The sequence below is a fragment of the Marmota monax genome, unplaced genomic scaffold (genome assembly GCF_021218885.2).
Source record: "Marmota monax isolate L192 unplaced genomic scaffold, Marmota_monax_Labrador192_F-V1.1 WCK01_AAM20220418_F8-fsc00011, whole genome shotgun sequence".
In the NCBI taxonomy this organism is placed as follows: Eukaryota; Metazoa; Chordata; class Mammalia; order Rodentia; family Sciuridae; genus Marmota; species Marmota monax.
In genome coordinates this window covers 21,583,815-21,606,653 of record NW_026693082.1, presented here as the reverse complement: position 1 = coordinate 21,606,653, position 22,839 = coordinate 21,583,815, and the positions used below count along the sequence as shown (strand labels likewise).

At 34.0% G+C, this 22,839-nt stretch overlaps 1 protein-coding gene across 1 annotated transcript in view; it reads left to right on the top strand.

Annotated features, from left to right (window-relative positions):
* Gtf2f2 (general transcription factor IIF subunit 2) overlaps nt 1-22,839 on the top strand; it is a 162,742-nt gene that overhangs the window by 27,171 nt on the left and 112,732 nt on the right. Inside the window, exons 3-4 of the mRNA XM_046454102.2 lie at nt 7,910-7,928; nt 9,047-9,191. Of these exons, the coding sequence (XP_046310058.1) occupies nt 7,910-7,928; nt 9,047-9,191 (164 nt within the window). The remainder of the gene's footprint in view (nt 1-7,909; nt 7,929-9,046; nt 9,192-22,839) is intronic.

Sequence of the window (22,839 nt, the reverse complement as noted above, 5' to 3'; positions counted from 1 at the left end):
TAATATATTTATCCGTATTTATACAGATTTATAGTAATAGTACCTCAAGATTGCTGTGGAAATGCTTGAAAACAGCTTGTTCCCTACTAGGTCTCCTGGCTGTATTCTCCAAGCTGTCTTGTTTACATTCATAATTTAGTTTTTGTTATTCTTAGTGAATTACAAGATTTGCTATTAAACAATGTAGGATGAGTGAAGGAATGGCTTAGCAGTACGTGTGACTAGGTTATCAGAATCTTAGTTATTTCAAGCATAATATGAGTCATCAAATTTATGTGGCTGTAAGCAAAAGAATCCATTAATAGATGTTTGTTGTTTAGAATGAAGTGGGATGATAGTCCCACTCTCTTCTCTGCTGGTTAGCTCACAGTGTAAACATTATGTTTAGTTCTTTATGCTGCTCTTGAAGAGAGTCATAGGCAAATCAGTTCATTCAGTGAACTGAAACTAGGGATGATGAGAAAACTATTTTAGTCAGTGTCTAATGAGGAATGTGGAACGTTTGAAGATACTAGGACTGTTAAGAGAAGATTTAGGACAAACCAAGGAAACTGTCTTCACATGTTTTTAAGACTAAAAGATGTGTAATCAACTATTGATTCTTGAGAAGAAAACTAACCAGTTTATGGGGTTACCTGTGGCTTAAAAAAAGTAATTTGGTGCTGGCGAGGATGCAGGGGAAAAAGGTACACTCATACATTGCTGGTGGGACTGCAAATTGGTGCAGCCAATTTGGAAATCAGTATGGAGATTCCTGGGAAAGCTGGGAATGGAACCACCATTTGACCCAGCTATTCCCCTTCTCGGACTATACCCAAAAGACGTAAAAAGAGCGTACTACAAGGACGTAGCCACATCAGTGTTTATAGCAGCATAATTCACAATAGCTAGACTGTGGAACCAACCTAGATGCCCTTCAATAGATGAATGGATTACAAAAATGTGGCATTTATACACAATGGAATATTACTCAGCACTAAAAAATAACAGGATCGTGGCATTTGCAGGTAAATGGATGGCATTAGAGCAGATTATGCTAAGTGAAATTAGCCAATCCCTAAAAAACAAATGCCAAATGTCTTCTCTGATATAAGGGGGGTGGGGTGACTAAAATGGGATAGGGAGGAAGAGCATGAGAAGAAGATTACCGCTAAATAGGGAAGAGAGGTGGGAGAGAAAAGGAGGGAGAAGGGGAATTGCATGGAAGAGGAAGGAGACCCTCATCATTATATAGAATACATGTATGATGTTGTGAGGGAAAAAAAAAAAGAAGTGTGTCACATTAGATTGGGTAGAGAGATGTGATGGGAGGGGAAGTGGGGATAGGAAGGGCAGCAGAATAAAATAGACATTATTATTGCTGTATGTATATAAGTGACTGTATGACCAATGTGATTCTTTAACCTGTACAATCAGAAAAATGAGAAATTATACCCCATTTGATTTAAAAAAAAAAGTAATTTGGGATAAAAAGTGAAAACAACTGAGGTGTTTGGAAAGGCACCAAACATACTGTGGCATACTGGTTAGGAATATGGACCAGGGAGTCAGGCCCGAGGTTTAGTTCTGATTTGTCACTGATTAGCTGTGTGTTGTGGAAAAGTTGATTACCTTTTCTCTTTCCTCATCTGTTAAAAGGAGCAAGTATTACTACGTTGTAGATTGAAAGTATGTACAGTTCTCAGTAGTGTTCACCTACTGTCATACCACACAATCCAGATAGGAGGCATTGCTTGTGTCTAATGTGATGTAACTCTGGACACTTCCTGCCACCAACTCTCCCAAAGCTAAGCAGCAGCATGCTGTGCAGTGTAGGCCAGAAGCTGGGAAGACCTATGAGGTATGGTGGGTCATTCCAGCAGAGAGAGGGCTTCAGGGTGGAGAGACTGGGAGAGGCAGAGGCAAGAGAAGAATGGGAGTGCAGCTGGGAGTGTTGCACCTCCCAAATTTGGTTCTGACTTAACACCTGAAAAAAGGAGAGTCCAATTGTGAATAGGATAAGAGTAACAGCCTATTTTAACAGTTGGTAACATTTAGGCCATTTGTGTAAAGCAATCTATGTGATGTTCCTAAAACGTACTTGGGTTATTTTTATACCTTTGGGCGTTTTGACATGTACCACATTTTAATTAGCTTATAGTTTTGCTTTAGCTTTAATTTTAAAACCAGCTTTTTTCTACATCATCTCAGAATAGTTCTGTTTTCTAAATGTTTGATTTATGTTATATTTTTTTGACAATCATGAATCATACCCTACACAAATAAGACTTCTCCCAGAGAAACATCATTTGTAGTTTTATATCTAAACACATTTATTATTCCATGTCATATAGGGGCCTACCAATAATAGAAAGTCTACAAACAAAAATTCAATGAGATGTAATTTTTATTGATAAATTTAATAAATTTAAAAGTGTTATACTGTTGATAGGCATTTAAATTGGTACAATTTTTTTTAAAAGGCAGTCTGAAAACAGAGGTATATGTTTATAATATATAAAACACACATGCAATATATAATATTGCTACTCAAAACAGAGTATTAATCCCATTGTTTTCTCTGACAGCTAAACCTCAAGCATTATGTTTAGTTCTTGGTGCTGCCATTCTAGAGGGAGACAGATAAACATACCCAGCAGAATAGGGTGAGGAAAATGAGAAGGCTAGAAAAATTAAAAATAAAATGTTCATGCCTGTGACTAAGTAATCCCATTGATTTCTGGGAGTTTATCCCTCAGAAGCAATAAGTTGGTAATGTGGAGATTGATAAGTAGTGATGTTAATTGCAGTATTATTTGTTATAGAGAAAAATTAGCAATATCCTTATATTCCTTAGTAAGTGGTTATTTAAATAAATGACACATTTTAAACTTACTTCAAAGCTTTTATTTTAAAATAGTCTCAAGCTATAGAAATGTTCGAGGAATATTTTAAAGGTCTTTTTTGCTGGATCATTTTAGAATAAGGTACTGACCTCATTCCCTGCCACCCTCTAGTATTTTAATATGTATTTCCTCCAATGATGTTCTCCCATGTAATCACAATTTACCTCTTCAAATCAGTAAATTAACATAAAAAAGTACTACTACTTAATCCTTAGACTTCAATCAAGGTTTTCCAATTGTCTTAATATTGTTTGATAACAAAAAGATCCAGGGTAGAATGAGGTTGCATTCTGTTGCTATGTGTTTGCACTTTGCTTCACTCAATCTACAACATTCTGAAGTTTTTCCTTGACTTTTCAATTTATAGGTGTCAATGCAGTTGTCGTTTACAAGGCAGTTATTTTATAAAATTTCAGCTTCTCTTATGTATTTTTGTGATTAGATTTGAGTTATGTGTCCTTGGCAGGATTATAACAAAGGTGAGGGCTGGGGATGTGGCTCAAGCGGTAGCGCGCTCACCTGGCATACTTGCGGCCCGGGTTCGATCCTCAGCACCACATACAAAGATGTTGTGTCCGCCGAAAACTAATAAATAAATATTAAAATTCTCTCTCTCTCTCTTTTTAAAAAACAAAACAAAACAAAAACAAAGGTGAATCTGGGTTCTTGTATTCTAGCAAAGTTTGCATGTTTTCATTTTTTCCCATTACTGGCGGTGTTAACTTTGATCATGCTATGCTTCACTGTAAATTTATTTATTCTTTTCATCTTTGTAATCATTGCATATTCTGTGGGGTGGTACTATAAATATTACAAAATTTTCAAACTTATCCATTTATTTTAGTATGAACTCATGGATTCTGATTTTATTCAGTGGGTCACAATTTGCCATTTCATTTATTCTGATGTTCATATTGTCCAAAATTTAGCCAGTGGAAACTTCTTCTAGATGGCTTCCATGTCCCTTTATTTCTATTTTTAATTTAATTTAAATTTTTTACGGTACTGGGAATTGAACCCAGAGTCTTGCACATACTAGTCAAGTGCTCTACCTCTGAGCCATTCTTATCCCCTTCTTATTCTATCCCCAGCCATTCTTATTTTTTATTTTGAGACAGAGTCTTGTGAAGTTGCCCAGGCTGGCTTTGAACTTGAGATCTTCTTGCCTTAGTAGTATAAGTCTTGTGACCTTTTGGCATGTCCTCATTATTCTTTGAATACTTCTTACTTTTTGACATAGAAAGATGTTTTAGACTCATATTTTACTGGTTTGGTCTCTGGATCAGCCATTTCTATAAGAAGCCCCAGTTCCTTTTAGAAGAGAATGATTTAGAAAACAAGATCTGGATATCCCAGGTGTTCATTGTGTTCTCAGGCCTCTCTGTGAGCAACATTCATGTATATACCCGCGCGCACGCTCACACACACACACACACACACACAAAAACACACCCCTTTACATCTATATATCTACATATATTGAAAATCATGACCTCATACCGTTATCTGGTTCCTGTCCAACACTATAGGATATGTTCCAGTTTTTTTTTCCCTTTTCTTGTTTGTCTTTCTTTTCTAAAAGTGAAAACCCTGGTTCTAGTTATCTTTAATATATTTACTTGTTTATTAGGCTTCTGTTCTTATTTGTGTAGTCCCTGCCTGTCCCACCGCATGTGGGATGCCCTTGAATACCCTTCTCACTCTGCTTGGGCTGTAGCTCCCTGATTTGGCTCCCATCTTTGCTGACCGCTTCACTCACTCAGGCTTCCATTCCATCTCCTACTTATTAGGCTCAGAAGAGCCACTCCTTATCCATCTTGGTTTTGGTACCTTGCCTCAGGCTGTTTCCTCAATCCAGGGACATCCTCTTTACCCAGCTTACGCTGTGACTATTGCCCAACCTTCTCTGCAGATACTTGCTTGATTTCACCTCATGGTTTTTTACCTAAATTGGAAGCAGAGGTATTAATAAGGATTAAAAACAAAACAAACAACAAAAATCCTTAAGCAAATTGAAAACTTGATGTATGGTTGGTTTTCTTTTTCTTTCTTTCTTTCTTATTTATTTATTTATTTTTGGTGGTACTGAGGATGAAACCCCAGGGCCTCACACCTAGTAGGCAAGTTCTGTACCACTGAGCTACATTCTCAACTTTGGTTGGTTTTCTTAACTGAGAAGGGATGATGCTTTATTATCAGTGATAGTAAAAAAAAAAAACTCATGACTCCATTGGTGTTAGATCCAAGAAGTGCTTAAAAGTGTAAGAAAAAAGAAAGACATGACTATTTATAATTTTTTAAAAAGAAAGAGGTATGAGACTGGAATCCAAAGAAGTAGCTGTTGAGTGTTGACAGATGAACTAAGAATAGCAAAAGGGGAAATGTTATAATAGTTGATGTTTGTCAGTTAGACCACAGGCCATGGTGCACAGGGTGTATTATATTTGTAATGTAGAACAACAAAAGATTGTGTGTAATTTTGTACATGTATGCATGCGAGCAAGGGGATATGTATCTTCCTTTTCAAATAAGTTTTAAGTCTTAAAGGATTAACTTTCCCTAGAAATTTAACTCATCCAGAGCTCATCAATGTCTTTATCATTCCAGCTAGGCTATAATTACATATGTGAAAATGAAGTTATTCTCCCCTCCTGTGTTCCCTAATTGCATCTGGATGATTTTCTAGTTATCCAGATTGGAAATGTCAACATGATCTTTAATTCATCTTTTTTCCTTTGCTGCCCACTTCCAGTCATTTTCTCTTCTGTCAGTTTTGTAAGCTGTTCTAAAAGTTTAATGACCCATCATGAAGTTTCTTGCATTTTATAGCTACCTGATTCAAGCCTTCATTCCTTTTAATGTAGATTTTTGTATTTGCCTCCATATTCAGTAAACATTTTGAGAGCACATTTTGCAACTTTGCCTTTGCTTTGTACACAGCATTTCTGTTTTAAAGGCAACTAAATTAAATGCCTCTAGAAGCCAAGTTCAGGAGTGACAGGGAAGAGACTGGTGGATTTAGTGCCTTTCTCAAACACATGTCTAGAGGATTGTTGTCAAGTGGAATTGGGGGCCGGTTGTCAAATCTTGCAGTCTTGTAAGAGAAGCTGGAATTCACATTTTTATGTCAACTCTTAGTATCTTCTCATCTCTATTCTAGATACTTTCTCAACTAAGAGAAGATGAACACTGCCTTTTAATATGCAGTGAAAGACTGAGAAACCTATACTAAATAAATCTGTATAAGAAACTGGACTGCTTAGTCTGGTCTAAAAGACTTGACTGCTTGAACCCAGCCTTCCATTCTGGTGCCAGAAAGAATGTGTTACTTTGTCATTTCGGATGTTTACTTGCCCTTGTGGGCTGTTCCTGTAGCCTGGAATGCTCCCATGGTGTTGATCTCACCCTGCACTCAGATTCATCTTTTCTTGGCTTTCTAGTCTGCATTTCCTTGACAGTGTGTTTTACTTCTGCCATAATGCTTTATCATTTTGACAAGATATGAATTGCCTTATTTGTAGTTGTTTATGGATTGGACCTGACTATTTTTATTATACTGGAACTTACTGAGGACAAGGTCCTATAGTCATACTATACCAGGCTCCTACAACAATGCCTAGAGGATTGTATAGTAGACTTGTAATGACAGAATGAATGATTAAGCGACTGAATAAAGGCAGATTGGAATTAAGTTGAGTGGAGAAACTGGTCTTCATATCTCTAGTCACCTTTAGTCTATCCTACACGTTTTCTGGTGCAAGTTTTCTGGAGTATTTTTGACCTTTATTCATTTGTTTGAACAGTGTCTGTGGATCTTCATTGCCCAAAGAATTAAGTTCATGCTTTGGACTATGATATTTAAGATATTCCATGATTTAACTTCCGTTCATCTCTCACTATGCCTCTCATTTTTTCTTTTTGTGTATGTGTGTGTTGGAGATTGAACCCAGGCTCTCGTGCATGGGGGAAACAATGTGCTACAACACTGAGTTATTCCCCCAGACCCACCATTCTTTATATTGCCTCTTTACCAGCCAAATCTGATTACTTATTTGTGATGAGATCTTTCTGTGACTTGGCTGAGCTATTCACTTCTGAAACAGTATTTTCCCATCTCCATTATTGCAGTCTTAGTGTTTCAAGGATCAGCTCAGATCTGCCTCTTTGTTGAGCCATCCCTTAAGTCTTAAAATGGAAGAAATTGTATTCTCCCATCGGATCCTAGCACATACAGCATAGCTCTCTTAAGGGAACATTAAAATTTATGTATTTTGCTGTCAGGGGCAGAGACCTTCCCCTCAGTACTTTGCATGTAGTAAGTAAATACATATAAATACATATTTTTAAAAAAGTTATGTTATTTATATAGGATGCACATTAATTCCATATTTGTAAAAAAATTTAAATGGGTAATTCAAATATGTGTGAAATAGTGTAGAAGGATTTTTACCTGTATTAAGATGTTAGCAGTGAAATTATGGCTATTTCAAAACATTTTTTTGGTTTGTTTGTAGTAAAAAAGTGTTTATAATAGCCATATTTTTTTACAATGGAGAAAATTTCTTATGATTTTAATATATGGTTAAATTTAATAACTTTTGATCATTAAGACTTTAGTTAAGTGAAACCTTTTCACATAGACGAAGTAAATAGTAAAATTTGATGAAATACTATTTAGATCAGGTATTAAATATACATTCACATGCTGCTGAAACTGAAAATGTTCAGAAATAAAGATAAGAATCATAGGATCTTTATTAGGACAAAATGTAATTAGGACAGGTAATAATAGTGTTATGTGATATAAGTTCATAATATCTAAAATAATCATGTAGGATCAATGTAACTTTGTTTTTTCCTATAGGATTATAAATAGTTGGGGGAAGCCAAGGGTAAACATTAGTCTTTATAAATGTAATATTTTACGTAAATATTAAGTAGCATTATTTCTTTTAGCTCTTAACTCATATTTGAAAACAATATGAAATCTAAATAATTTAAAATATTTTTTTCTTTTCTTTTAGGAATCAAGGAAGGACTGAGGTAAGATTAATTATATGAAAAAAAATTTAAAGCATGGAAGTATTTTACTCTTCATTAGTAAAGAGAGGGTGCTGTTAGCTTTGTGAAAAACCTCCACATCAAATCAAATGAATGCTGGTGACCAGGAACATATAAAGTTAGAAATGCTACCCTTGTGTGAATGAATGGACTCCTCCAGTTGTTTGTTGTCAACGTTTTTCTTGTTTGACTTAAATATCCCTTTCTCAGTACTATTAAACTGAATACGACTCAGTAATGTTTTAGCATTACTTCAATATAGCAAAGGCATTTGACTCAGATTTTTGAGGGCTTTAGATTTTTGACCCCTTGGGTTTAGTTCATGTACAGTACCTATGGTACAGTAGAAGATATTTAATATATATTTCATGATTCCCTTATGCTATTGGGAGACCAATATTGTTTATAAATCTCTTTAATGCAAAATTTGATGCTCTTTTGAGAGGATCTCACATATAATAAAATAATTTGGAAAGTACACCTACTCTCTTTTAATTCTAAACCCTGTTATTGAGTTACCCTTGTAAATATTTAGTTGTTTTGTTAAAATATTCAGAAATAAAGCAGTACTGTGTACTCATGCAGTGGTCATTAAGATTGAAAAAGAATATAACCACTGTTGATGAGAATGTTTAAGCTTTTCAGAGTAAACAGCTCATATTTTTCCCCTTTCAAGTACCTTTGATTTCTTAGTATTCTTGAAATAATCATTCAGCAAATATTGTTTTCTTTTTTGTGTCAGGTCCTTTGCTAGTTCTTAAGGATATAAAGGCATTAAGATATAATCGGACCTCAGAGATCTTAGGAAAAAGTAATTTTATTCCTATTTTGAAAAAGGTTCTTCAGTTACAGACCATAGAATATTTAGAAGTTGTCTTTCTTTGCAATGATAGATGAGCCCCATCATTCTGACACCTGGGAATAGATTCTCTTTTATGACTAAGTATTAGAGATTTTTTTGATGAGTTTAAAAAAATGTTTAATAAAATGACTAGAAAAAGACATTTTAAAAAAAGTATTTGATTTATAATCAAAACTTTTGTAAAGTACTTTGAATATAAATGTCTATTGTAATACGTTCTGGTTAATGTGTCTATTAGGTGTCATTTACTTTGAATGAGGATCTTGCAAATATTCATGATATTGGTGGAAAACCAGCTTCAGTCAGTGCTCCTAGAGAACATCCATTTGTCTTGCAAAGTGTTGGAGGACAGACCTTAACAGTATTTACTGAGAGTTCATCAGGTGAGTGGGAATGGAATTATCTAATGTGATTCCTGTACAAGTTATATAGATTTTCTGTTTCAACATATACTCCTGATTGCTTTTTTAAGGTCATTACCAATGCTATTCCGCCTATCTTTCTGTCAGCTCTGTTTCTCATGTCATGCGGTTCTTTGTTCTATATTTTCTTGTGATTAATGAAATTTTGGCCATTACTTGAAAAGGGTTTAATTTCCATTTGAGATATGAACACACAACACAAAGTAGATGGAGGAATGTGTTGCATCAAACTACCTTCTAAGATGTTAAAGAAACAACTTTTTGAGTTTGCCAAGATAGGGTCACCTTTGCTAAATTTACATTCAGCAAGTATAAGTTATACTTCAAAAATCTTGGTTAATATTAGGGAATATTTTGGTCTGAATTTTTGTACTTTTATGCTTTGTATACTAAGAAGGTCTTTTTATTACATAAAAGATTAACTTTTAATTGTTGATGTCTTCCAAGAAGTTCTATGTTTAGTTTTTAAATTGTGTGTGACAGTGGTGAGGTATTTTAAAGAGTTGCATCAGTTGGGAGCAATTGTTTTAGTTGTGGATTAAATAGAGGGAAATTTTTGTTGTGTGTGTTTAGCTTGATACTATTTTCGTTGTTTCTTTCTTTTTTTTTTTTAATTCTTCAGTGAATTCATAACATTACTACTGAAGCAGCATCCCATCTCAATTTAATGGAACTAATTTTCTCCTACCCCTAATTCAAACTTATTGGTTATGTAAAAGGAAAAAAAAATCTGTGATTTTTATCTCAGGTATCACAAAGAAAGCTGTAAGAATTATAGTATGCTAAGAACATCCTTGTTTTACAGAAGGAATATCCTCAAAAGTTTTTGTGTTACCTTGAATTTTACCAGTAGCTGCATAAAACAAAAAGATCATGTGGTCAAAGAAAAAGAATTCGTTTCACCAAAAAATGTTAAAATAAAATATCTTCAACACACATATTTTACCTGGAGAAGATTGAGCCATTTTAGAACTACTTTTTGTATACTGTATTGTTCAGGGCATAGTATAGTACCTCCAGGGGAGCTTAAAATTTGTCTTTTGATTGATGGGATTTAATAAGACTTGTTGAACTTGTGAGGTTCTCTTCTTTTGTGATTGTCCCTGGTATAGTAGAGGCATGGCACCAAAATGGTAATAAGGAGGCTGAGTCTTGATAAAAGTTTGAGGTAGGCAAACTTGAAGTTCTTTTGTAGAAAAAGAAAAAGGTGTAAAAAAAGGTTATTTTTTTTTTGTCTTATTAAGTGACTGATTTTTCCAAAGCATGATATATTGCTGGTGCTTATACAAAAGATCATGATTTAGGAAGCTAATATGTATTATCCTCAAAATTAATCTTCAGTTTTCATCTTTTAAATCCTTTAGAGTTGTAGTCCTTTTGAACATTTTGTGTTCTCATTTCTGGTTACAGTGTATTCCTAAGTGAATATGGTTTTATAAGAATTATTTTGGCAGACTATGGAAAATGATCAAGATTGCCATTCTTATTCTGGAGTTTGGACAGTATGTTCTTGCTTTGTAACTGAAGAATTTTTTGTAGAATATTTTGTAGATCAGAATTTTTTTCTACTTCATTAATTATTTCTATTTTCATGTCATTGTTTCTTGACTGTGTACCTTTATGTGCTTTTAGTTGTGAAATGAGGATAGTAACTATTTATATTTATTTTAAACATAAGCATATTTAAAATACTTAGAACAATGCTTAGTACATAATGAATGCTCAATGAATATTAGCTATTTCTATTACTAATATTGATATTACCTTTTATTTAAAAACTTTCAAGTTATCTTTTTAAAGCATATGTAGACATTTTGACTCCATATTTGTATCTATCATTTTATAAAATTCAGTGAGTAGGGATATTTATATTCAAGTTTTTCAGTTGCCTGGATGACACAGAAAAAGCTCCAGAGTTAACAGTTTATCTCCTTCTCTGTGGAGTCTGACATGTTTGCTATCTAGTCATTACAGCAGCAGTTCCTACAATCTCTAGAAAGTCATAAATAGACTGCAGGGGCTCTGCAGCTGCATGCACATTTAAAATACAAGATGTATGTTGTATGTATACATCCTTTTCTATAGTACAGGACTGTAGCTTTCAGTGGAGCCTCAGAAGGGTCTGTGACCCAGAAAACTATTGAGCTTCGACTTTAACATTGCTTTGATTGGTCGTGAACCTGCCAAAGTATAAGTGACTAAGCCATTTTAGAGTAAGCTGTTTATTTTACATCGAAATATAAATGAAGTAAGCAGCATTTTTAAATACTTTTGCATTTTTCATCAAGCCTAGAATTGTACCTGCTTATTATAAAACATTGCTTTTTTAGGCTTTTAAATTTTTTTTTTAATAGTAACCAGGCCTACAAAATGTAGAATTTTGTAAGAAAACTTAAAACCTCATTTGAGTTCAATATGTTTAGAGCTTTAATTTTAATAATTTTATTCCTTCTGTTAATGTAATTTTACTTGTTTTTAAAAGGCTTCCTTAAGACCCATTTTTCTAATGGTTTAATGCTACATATTTGAGTATCTTGGGGAGGTGGAAGTATGGGACTGGTGCTATGCGTTATAATGCTTAATTGAAGCAATCTGCTTATCATTAACATTTTATGAATCAAAATTAATTTGTTTCTAGTTGAGTATTGCTATCTGAGAGAATGTTTTATTTTTATGGGCTCTTTTGAGTTAGGTATTTCATCTCTGCATTTCTCTGAGAAATACAGAAGATCTATTTCTCTGTTAAATATTACATGGGGATCTCTATTTTATTGCCTATGTCTCTGTAGAAATGCCTTGTGTGTTTCTGCTTTATTTCTTCTCCCCACCTTTGGTATTCAGCTTGATATTTATGTCTACTATTTTTTTAATATTTATTTTTTATTTTCAGTTGGACAGAATACCTTTATTTTATTTATTTATTTTATGTGGTGCTGAGGATCCAACCCAGGGTCTCGCATGTGCTAGGCAAGCTCACTACTGCTGAACCACAATCCCAGCCCATTATGGCTACTATATATTGGTAACTATGTACATAATTTTTATTTTTTCTGTCTTTAGCATCCCTATTTTTATTGAAACTTAGATTTTCTTCTTTGTAACTGTCAATTTTGAACAAAGGAACCACAGAAGCAGGTGGGCAGTGGTGGTGGCAGTGAGAGCAAAAAGGACTAAAGCTTCCTTAAAAAAATAAGAAAGAAAAAAACTGTCAATTCTAGACAAAAAGTGTTCATTCGTCTGTTCAACACATTTTTGTACCAGGCTCTGTGATAGAATAGGATCAGACTTCTGTCCAGTGGGGTAACCAATATGTGGGGGAAAAAATGGCTATGATAAGTGCTCAAATGGAGTTATGTACAGAGAGGAAAACAAGTAATTGAGAGAACTGAGAAAGTCTTCAAAAGTAGAGATATTTGGAGTGGACCTTGATGTATGTGAGTAAGCGTGTATAAATAGGAGTAAAGAAAGCAAAGATCAAATTTATTTTTCTAGTTTTCAAGCATCCTATTCTTTGTTTTGCTTTTTTTGTGCCTTTTATATTCTATCATATCTATCTAAAAAAATTAAATAGTGCAAGCTCTTTCATGGATGTTATACTCTTGTTTGAAGATGAAGAAATTTTGAACTGGTGCAATGGGAGTAGAAAATTGCTTGTTCTAGAGATAACAGGCAATTTCAACAGCTTTTGGTGATGAGATGGCTTTGGGAGACTTTGAAGAATGAGATTTAGAATGGTTTCCAGTCTCTTTTGGCATGAGCATCTTGGATAGATGGTGAGACCTTCCTGAGTTAGGAAATATTGGAAGAACTGGGCAGGGTAAAAACTAATATAGAAAGGCAGAGACTTCTTTTGCTCTCAGTGTTGTTTTTTTTTTTTCTTTGCTGCCCTTGTAGCAGTTTGTAATTCAAAAAATTGATATTTCTACTTGCTTTGGGGGCATTCTTTTATGCATGGGGTACTTTCATGAGCAAAATCTCAGCCTTTGCTTGCATTGTATTAGTAGAGGAGACAGAAACAATACACATAAGTAAATTACATCACAGCCTAGAAGGTGAAATGACCTCTGGTAAAGAATTGGCAAGTGGAATCAGGAGTACTAGATGAGGGTGAGGATCACTGTTTTTAGTAGTATGGTCAGGGTTGGGGGGGTCTCATCAGGAATATGGGATTTGAACATTCTTGAAAGAGGCAAAAGAGTTAATCCGCTAAAAATTTTCAAGGCACAGAGGGCTGGTAATGACAAATGCCCTAGGGTGGGAGCAAGCCTGACAAATTCAAGAAGTGGCAAGGGGTCATTGTGGGTGGAATGAATGAATAAGGGGGAAGAGTAGGAGGCTTTTAGGAGGGAACAAGGGGAATGGGGGTGGTAGTGCAGTAAGAAATTTGAAACCATTATAAGGATTTGAGATTTTACCCTTAGTGAATGGGGAGCCTTAAGAATGTTTTAAGCAAAATAGTGATATGATCTGATTACATTTAAAAGATTTGCTCTGTCTAGTAGCTTGAAAAGAGCCAGTGGGAAGATGGGCAAACATGGAAGCAGGAGGCCATTACAGGGGAGAGTACAGAGTAGAAACATTAACAAAGGACTCTTAGGTCATGTCCAGCCCAGTATCTTTGGTTATCTTAATAGATAGTCCACTTGGATTTCTTATCATCTAAAACCCAAAAGATAGAAAACAGATTTATTTCTCAATTTCTTATTCTCTGTATATTCATATTTCTCTCTATTTACTTGGTGGTAATAATAATAATTGTTATTATTATTATTATTATTATTATTATTCTTAGTCTCAAATTTAAGTTGTGCCGCAATGGGCACAACTGGCTGGGCAAAATAACGGGGGTGGGGTGACAAGCAACTTGTGAAGGTTGAAACAGCGGGAGCCGCTTTATTATGGGACAGCAGAGGTATATATACCCAACTAATTACACACAGCTTAACTTAATTAACATCATCTAGATACAGCAGTCAGTCATTAAGGAATCCTCATCATCTTAATGGCTTGGTGGTGTTAGCTCACAAACCACTCCTCCTGGCACAGTGCCAGGCGCCATCTTGACTTGGTTGTGACCCTCAACAAAGTTGCCTCATTTGGTCATTTCTATAGCAGAAATCACACAGATCTGTAGTGGATACTACTTAATCCAAAGCAGTCCTCTGAAAATTCCACCCATGACCTCTGTCTTCTAGTCCCATCTGCCGGAATCCCCTGCCTTTACAGCAGTTTTTTGCACAATGACCTCTTATCCTCTTTGTTTTCCTCTGTCAGGGATTTGTGTATCTTTTATAGTCATAATCATCTTTCCCTTTATGATCTAGGCTTTGTGTCTCTTCCTTCATCTAGACACATATGGTGGTAAGATTTGTAATTACTCATTTTCCCCTTATTAAACTTTGTGATTAGGCAGTAAGTCTCATGCTTATCTCCATTGCATTTAATACAGGGTTGAGCACAGAGTGGATGGGTTGCAATCATTTATTTCCTTCTAAGAATAACTACTGTTCCAAGGGTGTTTTTAGAATGGTTCTTAAGTGAGATCACTTGTTAATGATGCACAATTATGGGTCTTCTATTTTGAAAGGTAGCAGTATTGTCCGTAAGACACTTAAAGTTCAGAATTGAATATAAAATTCTTTTGTTCCCCACTTTATTTTTTGCTCATTATATTTTTGTTCTGGCATGGATACATTTTTTTTTTCCTGGCATGAATACATTTTTTTAAAAGTTTTTCTTTGCTAATCTGGTTAGTTCAGCACCGTTATCAGTGACACATGGTTAGCTGCTCTATACAATATCATAAGACATATTCCTTAGGTAAAGTAGCAACCAAGCTACTTGGTAGCAGGCTGCCCTGTTTACTTTAAAGCTTTACTTTGATAACATATGCCAGACACATTCATCTTAAAATGCATTAATTTGTAGTTGTGGAAAAATATATAACTATCTTCTTTGAAGATATTGAATTACTGGTCATTTGAGAACCGACCTGATATCGAAGAATTTATAATCTGTCTTATATAGTACTTGTCCTGAAAGTGTAGTAAATTAAGTATAAATAAAGGTAGTATTTTTGGTTTTTAGGTTGAATTTTTTTTTTTTGGAGGGGGGGGCGGGGTTGCTAACGATAAACTCAGAGGTGCTTTACCACTGAGCTGTATCTAGCCCTTTTTACTTTTTTTTTTTTTTTTTTAAGACAAGGTCATGTTAAGTTGCCTAAGGGCCTTGATGAGTTGCTGAGGCTATCCTTATATTTGACATCCTCCTGTTTCACCCTCAAATTACAGGCATGTACCACCACGCCCAACTTTAAGTTGAATTTTTAAGTGGTTATGGAAAACAATTTGGTGCATTTTCCCCATTTGCTGGAAATAACATTATCAGGCATATGATTTTAAGAGATTTGAATTAACTTTGTGTGTGTGTGTGTGTGTGTGTGTGTGTGTATGCTTATTAGCATTTAAGGTACAGTTACTTCTTTCTCAAATTGTCACTTATTTTAAACATGAATTACACGATGTTCCTTAAATTACCACTGGATGCATATTACTAATTGCCATACAGTAGGACTCTGAGGGATTTTATTTGGCCTTGTCTATTATACTTGTGATTATTTTGAATCACTACAATGGAATCGGTCTCAAACTTTGGTCTCAGGATTCCTTTATGCATTGCATACTAACATGTGACATTTTTATTTGAGAAAAGAACCTATTTTCCAGAAAAAATAGTGGGAAGAGTGGCATTTTGCAAATCTCTTCAATGTCTAACTTAAAAGACAAGCTGGATTTTTATCTGTGCTCCTGCATTCACTCTTGGAATAGGTTGTTTTGGTTGAAGTATCTGAAGCTACTTCTTACAAATACAGAAAAAGGAGGAGTAATTAACTCTTTATATGGTAGTTTCTTAAAGGTTAGTTGCAATATGGAATCTGAAATCCATAAGTGCATTTTAAAAATACTTTTATATTAAAATTTGCTATCGCATCTGGAATGAATCTTTTTCCTTTGTGTGATTTTGTAACACGCATCCTGATTTGGAGACTTGGTTCACTAAGTTATACAATTCTTTCAAATGTTGACACATTTCTTTATACAGTATCAAATATCTACATTCCATTAACAGCATCACTGATGTTCACCATAAAAGTCTTAAGTATTGGGAAGTTGTCAAGCTTATGGTGAAGGATACAGGTTTTTCGGACTTCTAATTTCCACTTGAAAAGTTAAATTTTATTAGTGGCTATAAATATTGTTCAGTAGTTTGTTTTTTTTAAAGGATGGGTGTTTTTCATTTATATTTGAGAAAATATCTTTCAGATACTTGAGTCTAAATAACCGTAGTTTGCCAGTTGTTCTTTCAAATTATCAGTGATCTTCTATGAAAAAAATTGCATGGATAGTGGAAGGAGACCCTCATTGTTATACAAAATACATGTATGAAGATGTTAGAGAAAAAAAAAAGAATAGCGTTATCCTAGATTGGGTAGAGAGGAGTGATGGGAGGGGAGGGGAGGGGTTGGGGAGACAGGAAGTATAGTAGAATGAAACAGGCGTTATTATTACTGTGTGTATATATGTGAATGCATGACCAATGTGATTCTGCAACCTGTATACTCAGAAAAATGAGAAATTGTATCCCATCTGATTCAAATGTATGATATGTCAAGATCATTGTACTGTCATGTGTAACTAATTAAAACAAACAAACAAAAAAAACTAACAGCTCCCACTTCAGTTGTCCAAGTGCTTTTCTTTGACATGGCCCTCTTTTATTTTGGTATCCAGCAGAAGTGCTTTATGTGTACTTCCCATTTACTGTCACAGAATGTTAAAGGATGTGTATTCTAGAGTTGAAATTTAATCAATTTTTATTGTTCACCAAGGTCATTCTAAAGTGAAAGAGACATTTTCTTTTTTTAACTGTAAGTATGAGGTGGTGAAGAATACTTTGGTGTAGTTTGTTGTCACTTCATAGATTTGTGGCCACCATTGTGCCACCAGCTTTTTTTTTTTTTTGCGCCATCAAAGCAAATATAAACACAGTGAAAAAGGCAATTAAATTTTTATTTTAATGAAAATAGTTTTGAACTTGTGGATATCCAAATGATCTTGAGTACCCCCAAGGATCTGTAGACCACACTCTGAGAAATGCTAATTTAGTGTACTTTAACGAGCAGAGATTGCAAGTTATATTAATAGATACCTCCTCCCTCCAGTGCTTCTTAGGGCAGCATCATTCATAGCACTGAATTGCATGCCTATTTCAGTGTGTAAGCTTGATATTAAGAGTATAGTACATATTTTTAAAACTGATTTGAATTTCAGTGAACAATTCCTTTAAGCATCTATTTATTATACTTCTATTGGTGCACAACTTGCCTTCACATAAATTATTTAATTCTCCCCTTCTCATGAGGGAGGTACTTTGGAGACCTCCATTATGTGATGAGAAGACAGAAATTCTCAAGAGACTAGCCCTTCCATTGGCTCACATTTAAATATTTTGTTAAAACAATCTTGAATTATAAGTAGATAACAGAAATGCTGCTATGATTACCAGTGTTGATGCCTGCTTCTAAGCTATGGCGATTCCAGGTTGTCTCCCTCACACTTCACTGAGCAGCCATCTCCTAGCACCTTACCAATTCTGCTGGCTTTCTCTCTCTTCCAGTGTGTTAAAAGCAAAGGCCTCCATAGGAGGAGGGAAGCATTGATTTTGCTTACTCCTTTGTGTAGAAACCATGACACTGAACATTTAGAATCATAACTCTTTCCTGGCAATATTATGAGAAAAAAAAACTGAAATAAAAATGTATGACTTTATTATTGTGTATATTTCCTGAACCGTCACCAAAGTTTGTGGCTGACTACAGAGGTTCAGTTTTGGATTTTATTGCCAACTGCCTAAGCAGTGTTTGCTCTATGAAAAAATAAACATAATAGCAGAAAATGTTCCTTTATTCAGTAGCTGGAAAGAGAGTAACAGGAATATTTGTACTTTTCATGTTCAGTATGCATGCATAAACATGAGGTTGGTTTATGCTGTAACTTTAATAATCTGAATATGATGGGGGAGAAGGAATGAAAGAAGAAAGTGGGGTATGGGGTAATATTAAGGAATAATATTTTATAATCACAAATTCATTAAAATGAGTGAAGTAGTTCAGTCCTTCAGAAAAGTATGAAGAATAGTATAACCTGTGCCCAACAGTTGTATTTCATAAACATTGACATTTATCATTACTGTTTTTAAGGCTATAAAACATTTTAGATACAATTGACATTCCTTTGTTTTTACTTCCTAGTCCCACCTGCTTCCCCACTCCCACCTCTTTTTCCAGAGGTAACTATTATGCTGGAGTTCGTGTATATTATTGTGACTTATTATGACTAGTTTGCAATTGCCTAAAACATCTTTACAGTTTAACTGGGAAAAGCTAATATGGCTTTTTTGGAGATGGTTTAGGCTGTGTCCTCCAAATTTCTGGCAATTACAGAAGAATTGAATAGAGATTTTTCATTGTAGGCTATATCTTGACAAACTTCCGTCCCCCTTCTGTTTCTTTAATACAAGAATTTAATTTTTTTCCTGGAATTTTAACATAATTTGAGTGATTAAAGGTAATTATCAATGAGAAACTTAAATTCAGCCTCATGTTTTCTAGTGAAATGCTGAATGATCACTAGAGCAGAAGGATGAAAAAAGATGTTTGAATTCTGTTAAACTTGCCACGCTTGTATATCTTATTTTAGTAAGCTTCTTCTTCATCTGTATTGTCATAATCACACTGATGATAGAATATGAATATGAATTAGATAATATTTAGAATAGTCTTCCTCAGAAGGTCTGATTTACACTACTACAGGCAATATTGGCACATTTGTTTTTTTCTTCCATTTTAGTCATTGCTATGAATTTGTTAAAATAAGTTAAAATTATCCAGTGCCAGTATTTATGAGTTCCACTTAAATTTTAGGACTTAAAAATCTACTGAAGTTTGGGTTGTGATTACTGTTAAATAAGTAACATTACTTTGGATGTCTCTGCTTTCTGTATATCTTTGTTATGATTTTTATGGAGAATGTAAAAAAATCATCATCAAGTTTTTACTTTTATTAGTATGTTTTTGCTTATTCCTGAATTCCTGGTACTCAGTTTTTATTGAGTGCATTCATTTTGTTTGGTAAAACAATCAAGAAGAAATTAGAAAGTTTTGTTACATCTAGAGAGAGAATGGCAGCCTATACAAACATGTTTCTCTTTTTTTCTTTTGATTTTCTAGCTTCCAGTTTATAAAGCTGGTTCTTTGTTTTGATTCACATATATTTAAGTTCTTAGGAAAAATTGGCTTCTATACAAACCAGACTCAGCATAGTAAAATCAATTTAGAAGTGTAAATTGTTTACTTGAGGTATTGAAACTAAGTCATTGACACAATTTTACATTAAAATACTTTATTTTTATTTATTTATTAAATTATTTATTCTAATTTGCTATACATATTGACAAAATGCAATTCATTTCTTATTACACATATAAAGCACAATTTTTCAAGTCATTGATTGTACACAAAATATTTTCACACCATTTGTGAAAACATACATGTACTTGGGGTAATGATGTCTGACTCATTTTACCATTATTCCTACCCTTTTGCCCCCTCCCTTCCCTTCCCTCCACTTTGCATTTTTCAGATAACATGATTGTTATTATTTTTTTTAAACATCATTCAAGGTTTCTGTTGCACCCACACATGGTCTCTTCCTTAGTTCTTCAGAATTTAAAACAAAATACCATGTGACTAATTTTTCTTCTCTGCAACATAGCTTTAGATTACAAAAACAAAAGATGGTTTATGTGATCACCTTTATTTTTTTATCTCTTAGGGAGGTAGTCTGTTGATAGGGTGATAACACAAATATAGTAATTCCCTTGACAAAAAAAGATTTAAAAAATTTACTTATTATTTTTAAAAGTGATACATAACTTGTTATTTTTAAATAATACAGTTAGAGCACAAAAGGCTTTCAGGTAAAAAAAAAAAAAAAAAGTAGCGGTCCCTTCTCCCCCAACCTCTCTAGTCCCATTTTTTAAATATCCGGTGCTAGCCAATAGGTGATGTGACAAAATCAGGTGATGTGACTTGTATCACCGCAGAATAGCAATGAATAGGAATGGTTATCAAAATGAATTCAAACTTCTGACTTGAACTGTTTTCTTGATTACAGTGGCTGTGATACTTAGTACATTGTACCATTCTATCTTCTCATAGAAATTTGGTTTGGAAAAAGATGAAGAATTTTCTTTTTACTCTGGTATATAAATATACAATATTTCCATTTTTATTAAGCAATGAATTTATTTATCATTAAGTGATAGCTTTTTATTTACTTATTTATTTTTAGTTGTAGATGGACAGAATGTCTTTGTTTATTTTTATGTGGTGCTAAGGATCAAACCCAGTGCTTCACACATGCTAGGCAAGTGCTCTGCCACTGAGCTACAGCCCCAGACCAGATGATAGCCGTTAATAAGTGAAAAGAGGTAACTTACTCAGCACTTATTTGGCTCATTCATTTTATACAACAAGCCTGTGTAGTAGACAGTATTGTTATTTGTTTTATTGATGAAAGCAGTTGAGTCTTAAATAGCCTTGGCCAATATCATGCAGAATGTAAGCCTATGTCTTTGATTATCATATTAGTGGTTTTTAGAGTATGGGTATGAAATCAGTTTTGTGGGTATTAGGTAACATTCAAAACAAGAGAATTAAAATGGAAAATACTCAACTTTTTATTTTGGAACATGTCAAATATACTCTGATGTAGACTAATGTAACAAACTTCATGAAGCACTGCCTAGCTTTACGGTATGATTTTTTAATGTGCTGTTAGTGATTATGGAGCAAATTAGTTTTGTAAAGATATCTATAATTTCACCTTATATGTTTTTACCCCTTCCCCACCATCGCTTTGATAAATGTTATCTCCTAAGGTTCTAGAGAGGCTATGTAACATTTTTACTTGATATAGAGTTTCTTCCCTTATTATAAACCTCAGTTCCTTGATAAGTTTCCTGTTTGGTTTTCTCTGTAGGAACAGAAATGATCTGTTTTATCATTATCTGCAAATTATGAATGTCGTTCCTAACATGACATTTTCTAGATGTAAATTTCCATTAATATATTTTTTATCTAGTGCAGTGGGTGACTTATGGCAATGTCCAGAGACATTTTTGGTTGTCACAACTGGTACATACTAGTATCTAGTGCTAAGGTATACTGATAAACATCCCATAGTTCATGGCAAAGTTCTAGAACAAAGAATCATCCAGCCTCTTAAAAATGTCTGTAGAGCTCAGGTAGAAAACCCCTGATTTAGTTTAAGTGAAGCTATTATTTTTAGTGGATAAGCTATTTGGTGTATTAAAGTTATTAAAAGGGTGGTTTTTTTTGAAGGAGCCAACAGGAATGACCAGTATCTCTTCATCCTCCTAGTGGTTGTTTTTTGCCTTCTCTACCCTCCAGTCCTCTCTGCCTTCTTTTGTTTGTCCTTTTTTATTATGTTGGAAGAAACTTGTGTGCTTTTAGGAGACTATTCTTGAGATTTTACTTTATATTGATGATTTTTAAAAATTCTACTCCTAAGTACCCTGTTTTTTCACTAGATATTATTTGTGAGCTTACTCCTGTAAAACAATTTGGGGGTATTTACTTACCCATAATCACAGAAGCACATTTTTTTTCTTATTCTGTAGCAGCTTTGTCTAAAGAAAATTCTTCGAACAATATACATGGTGTTTTAAATATGACTTTTTATTTCTTGTGAAAAAATTCTTCCATTTGGAAAGAAAATCTCTGCTTCTGTCTCACCCACCTTTAATTTAAGCTTAAGGACTCATGCATAATAAAGAGAAAAGTGTACTATAAAATTGAAATGTGGCTGATTTCTCACCTATGTATTAGTAAAGAAGAATTACAGAGTTTTTCAGTATAAATAGAACACTTAACAGGAGAGAAAATGGAACTTTGTTTTCCACCCTCCCATTCTGCTTTTTAAATTTTCATGGTGGGACATTGTGAATGTGCACAAAAGTAAAGGAATACGTATAATGAACTTCTATATACCTGTCATCAAACTTCAGGTAATCAAAGTCTTGTTTCAGTTATACTCTAGCCATTTCCCTTTGTACCTTACAGGATTATGTTAAAGAAAATCTCAGACAGCACATCATTCCAGCCTTAAATTTTTCAGTACATGTTTCCATAAGTATTCTTTTTTTTTAAATACGTATTTATAGACCAATGTGATATCTATAAAAGTAACAATAATTCCAAAATGACACTGTAAATGTAGTTAGTGGAAACTACTTAATGCTCAGATTTCATTATTTTCTGATTTTTTTTTCTTCCTTTAAATACATTCTATTTTCTTGTCCCAAGTCATCTGAAGTCACCATGCATAAGCAGTTTATAACACCCACTGGGGAAGATGCAGTTCATCATAGTATTACTATGATGGCATGAAGCAGTATTTCTGCAAAACTATTTAAAAATTCAAGTGATAAAGAAGTGAAAGAATAGAAAATCATTTCTAGAGCAATT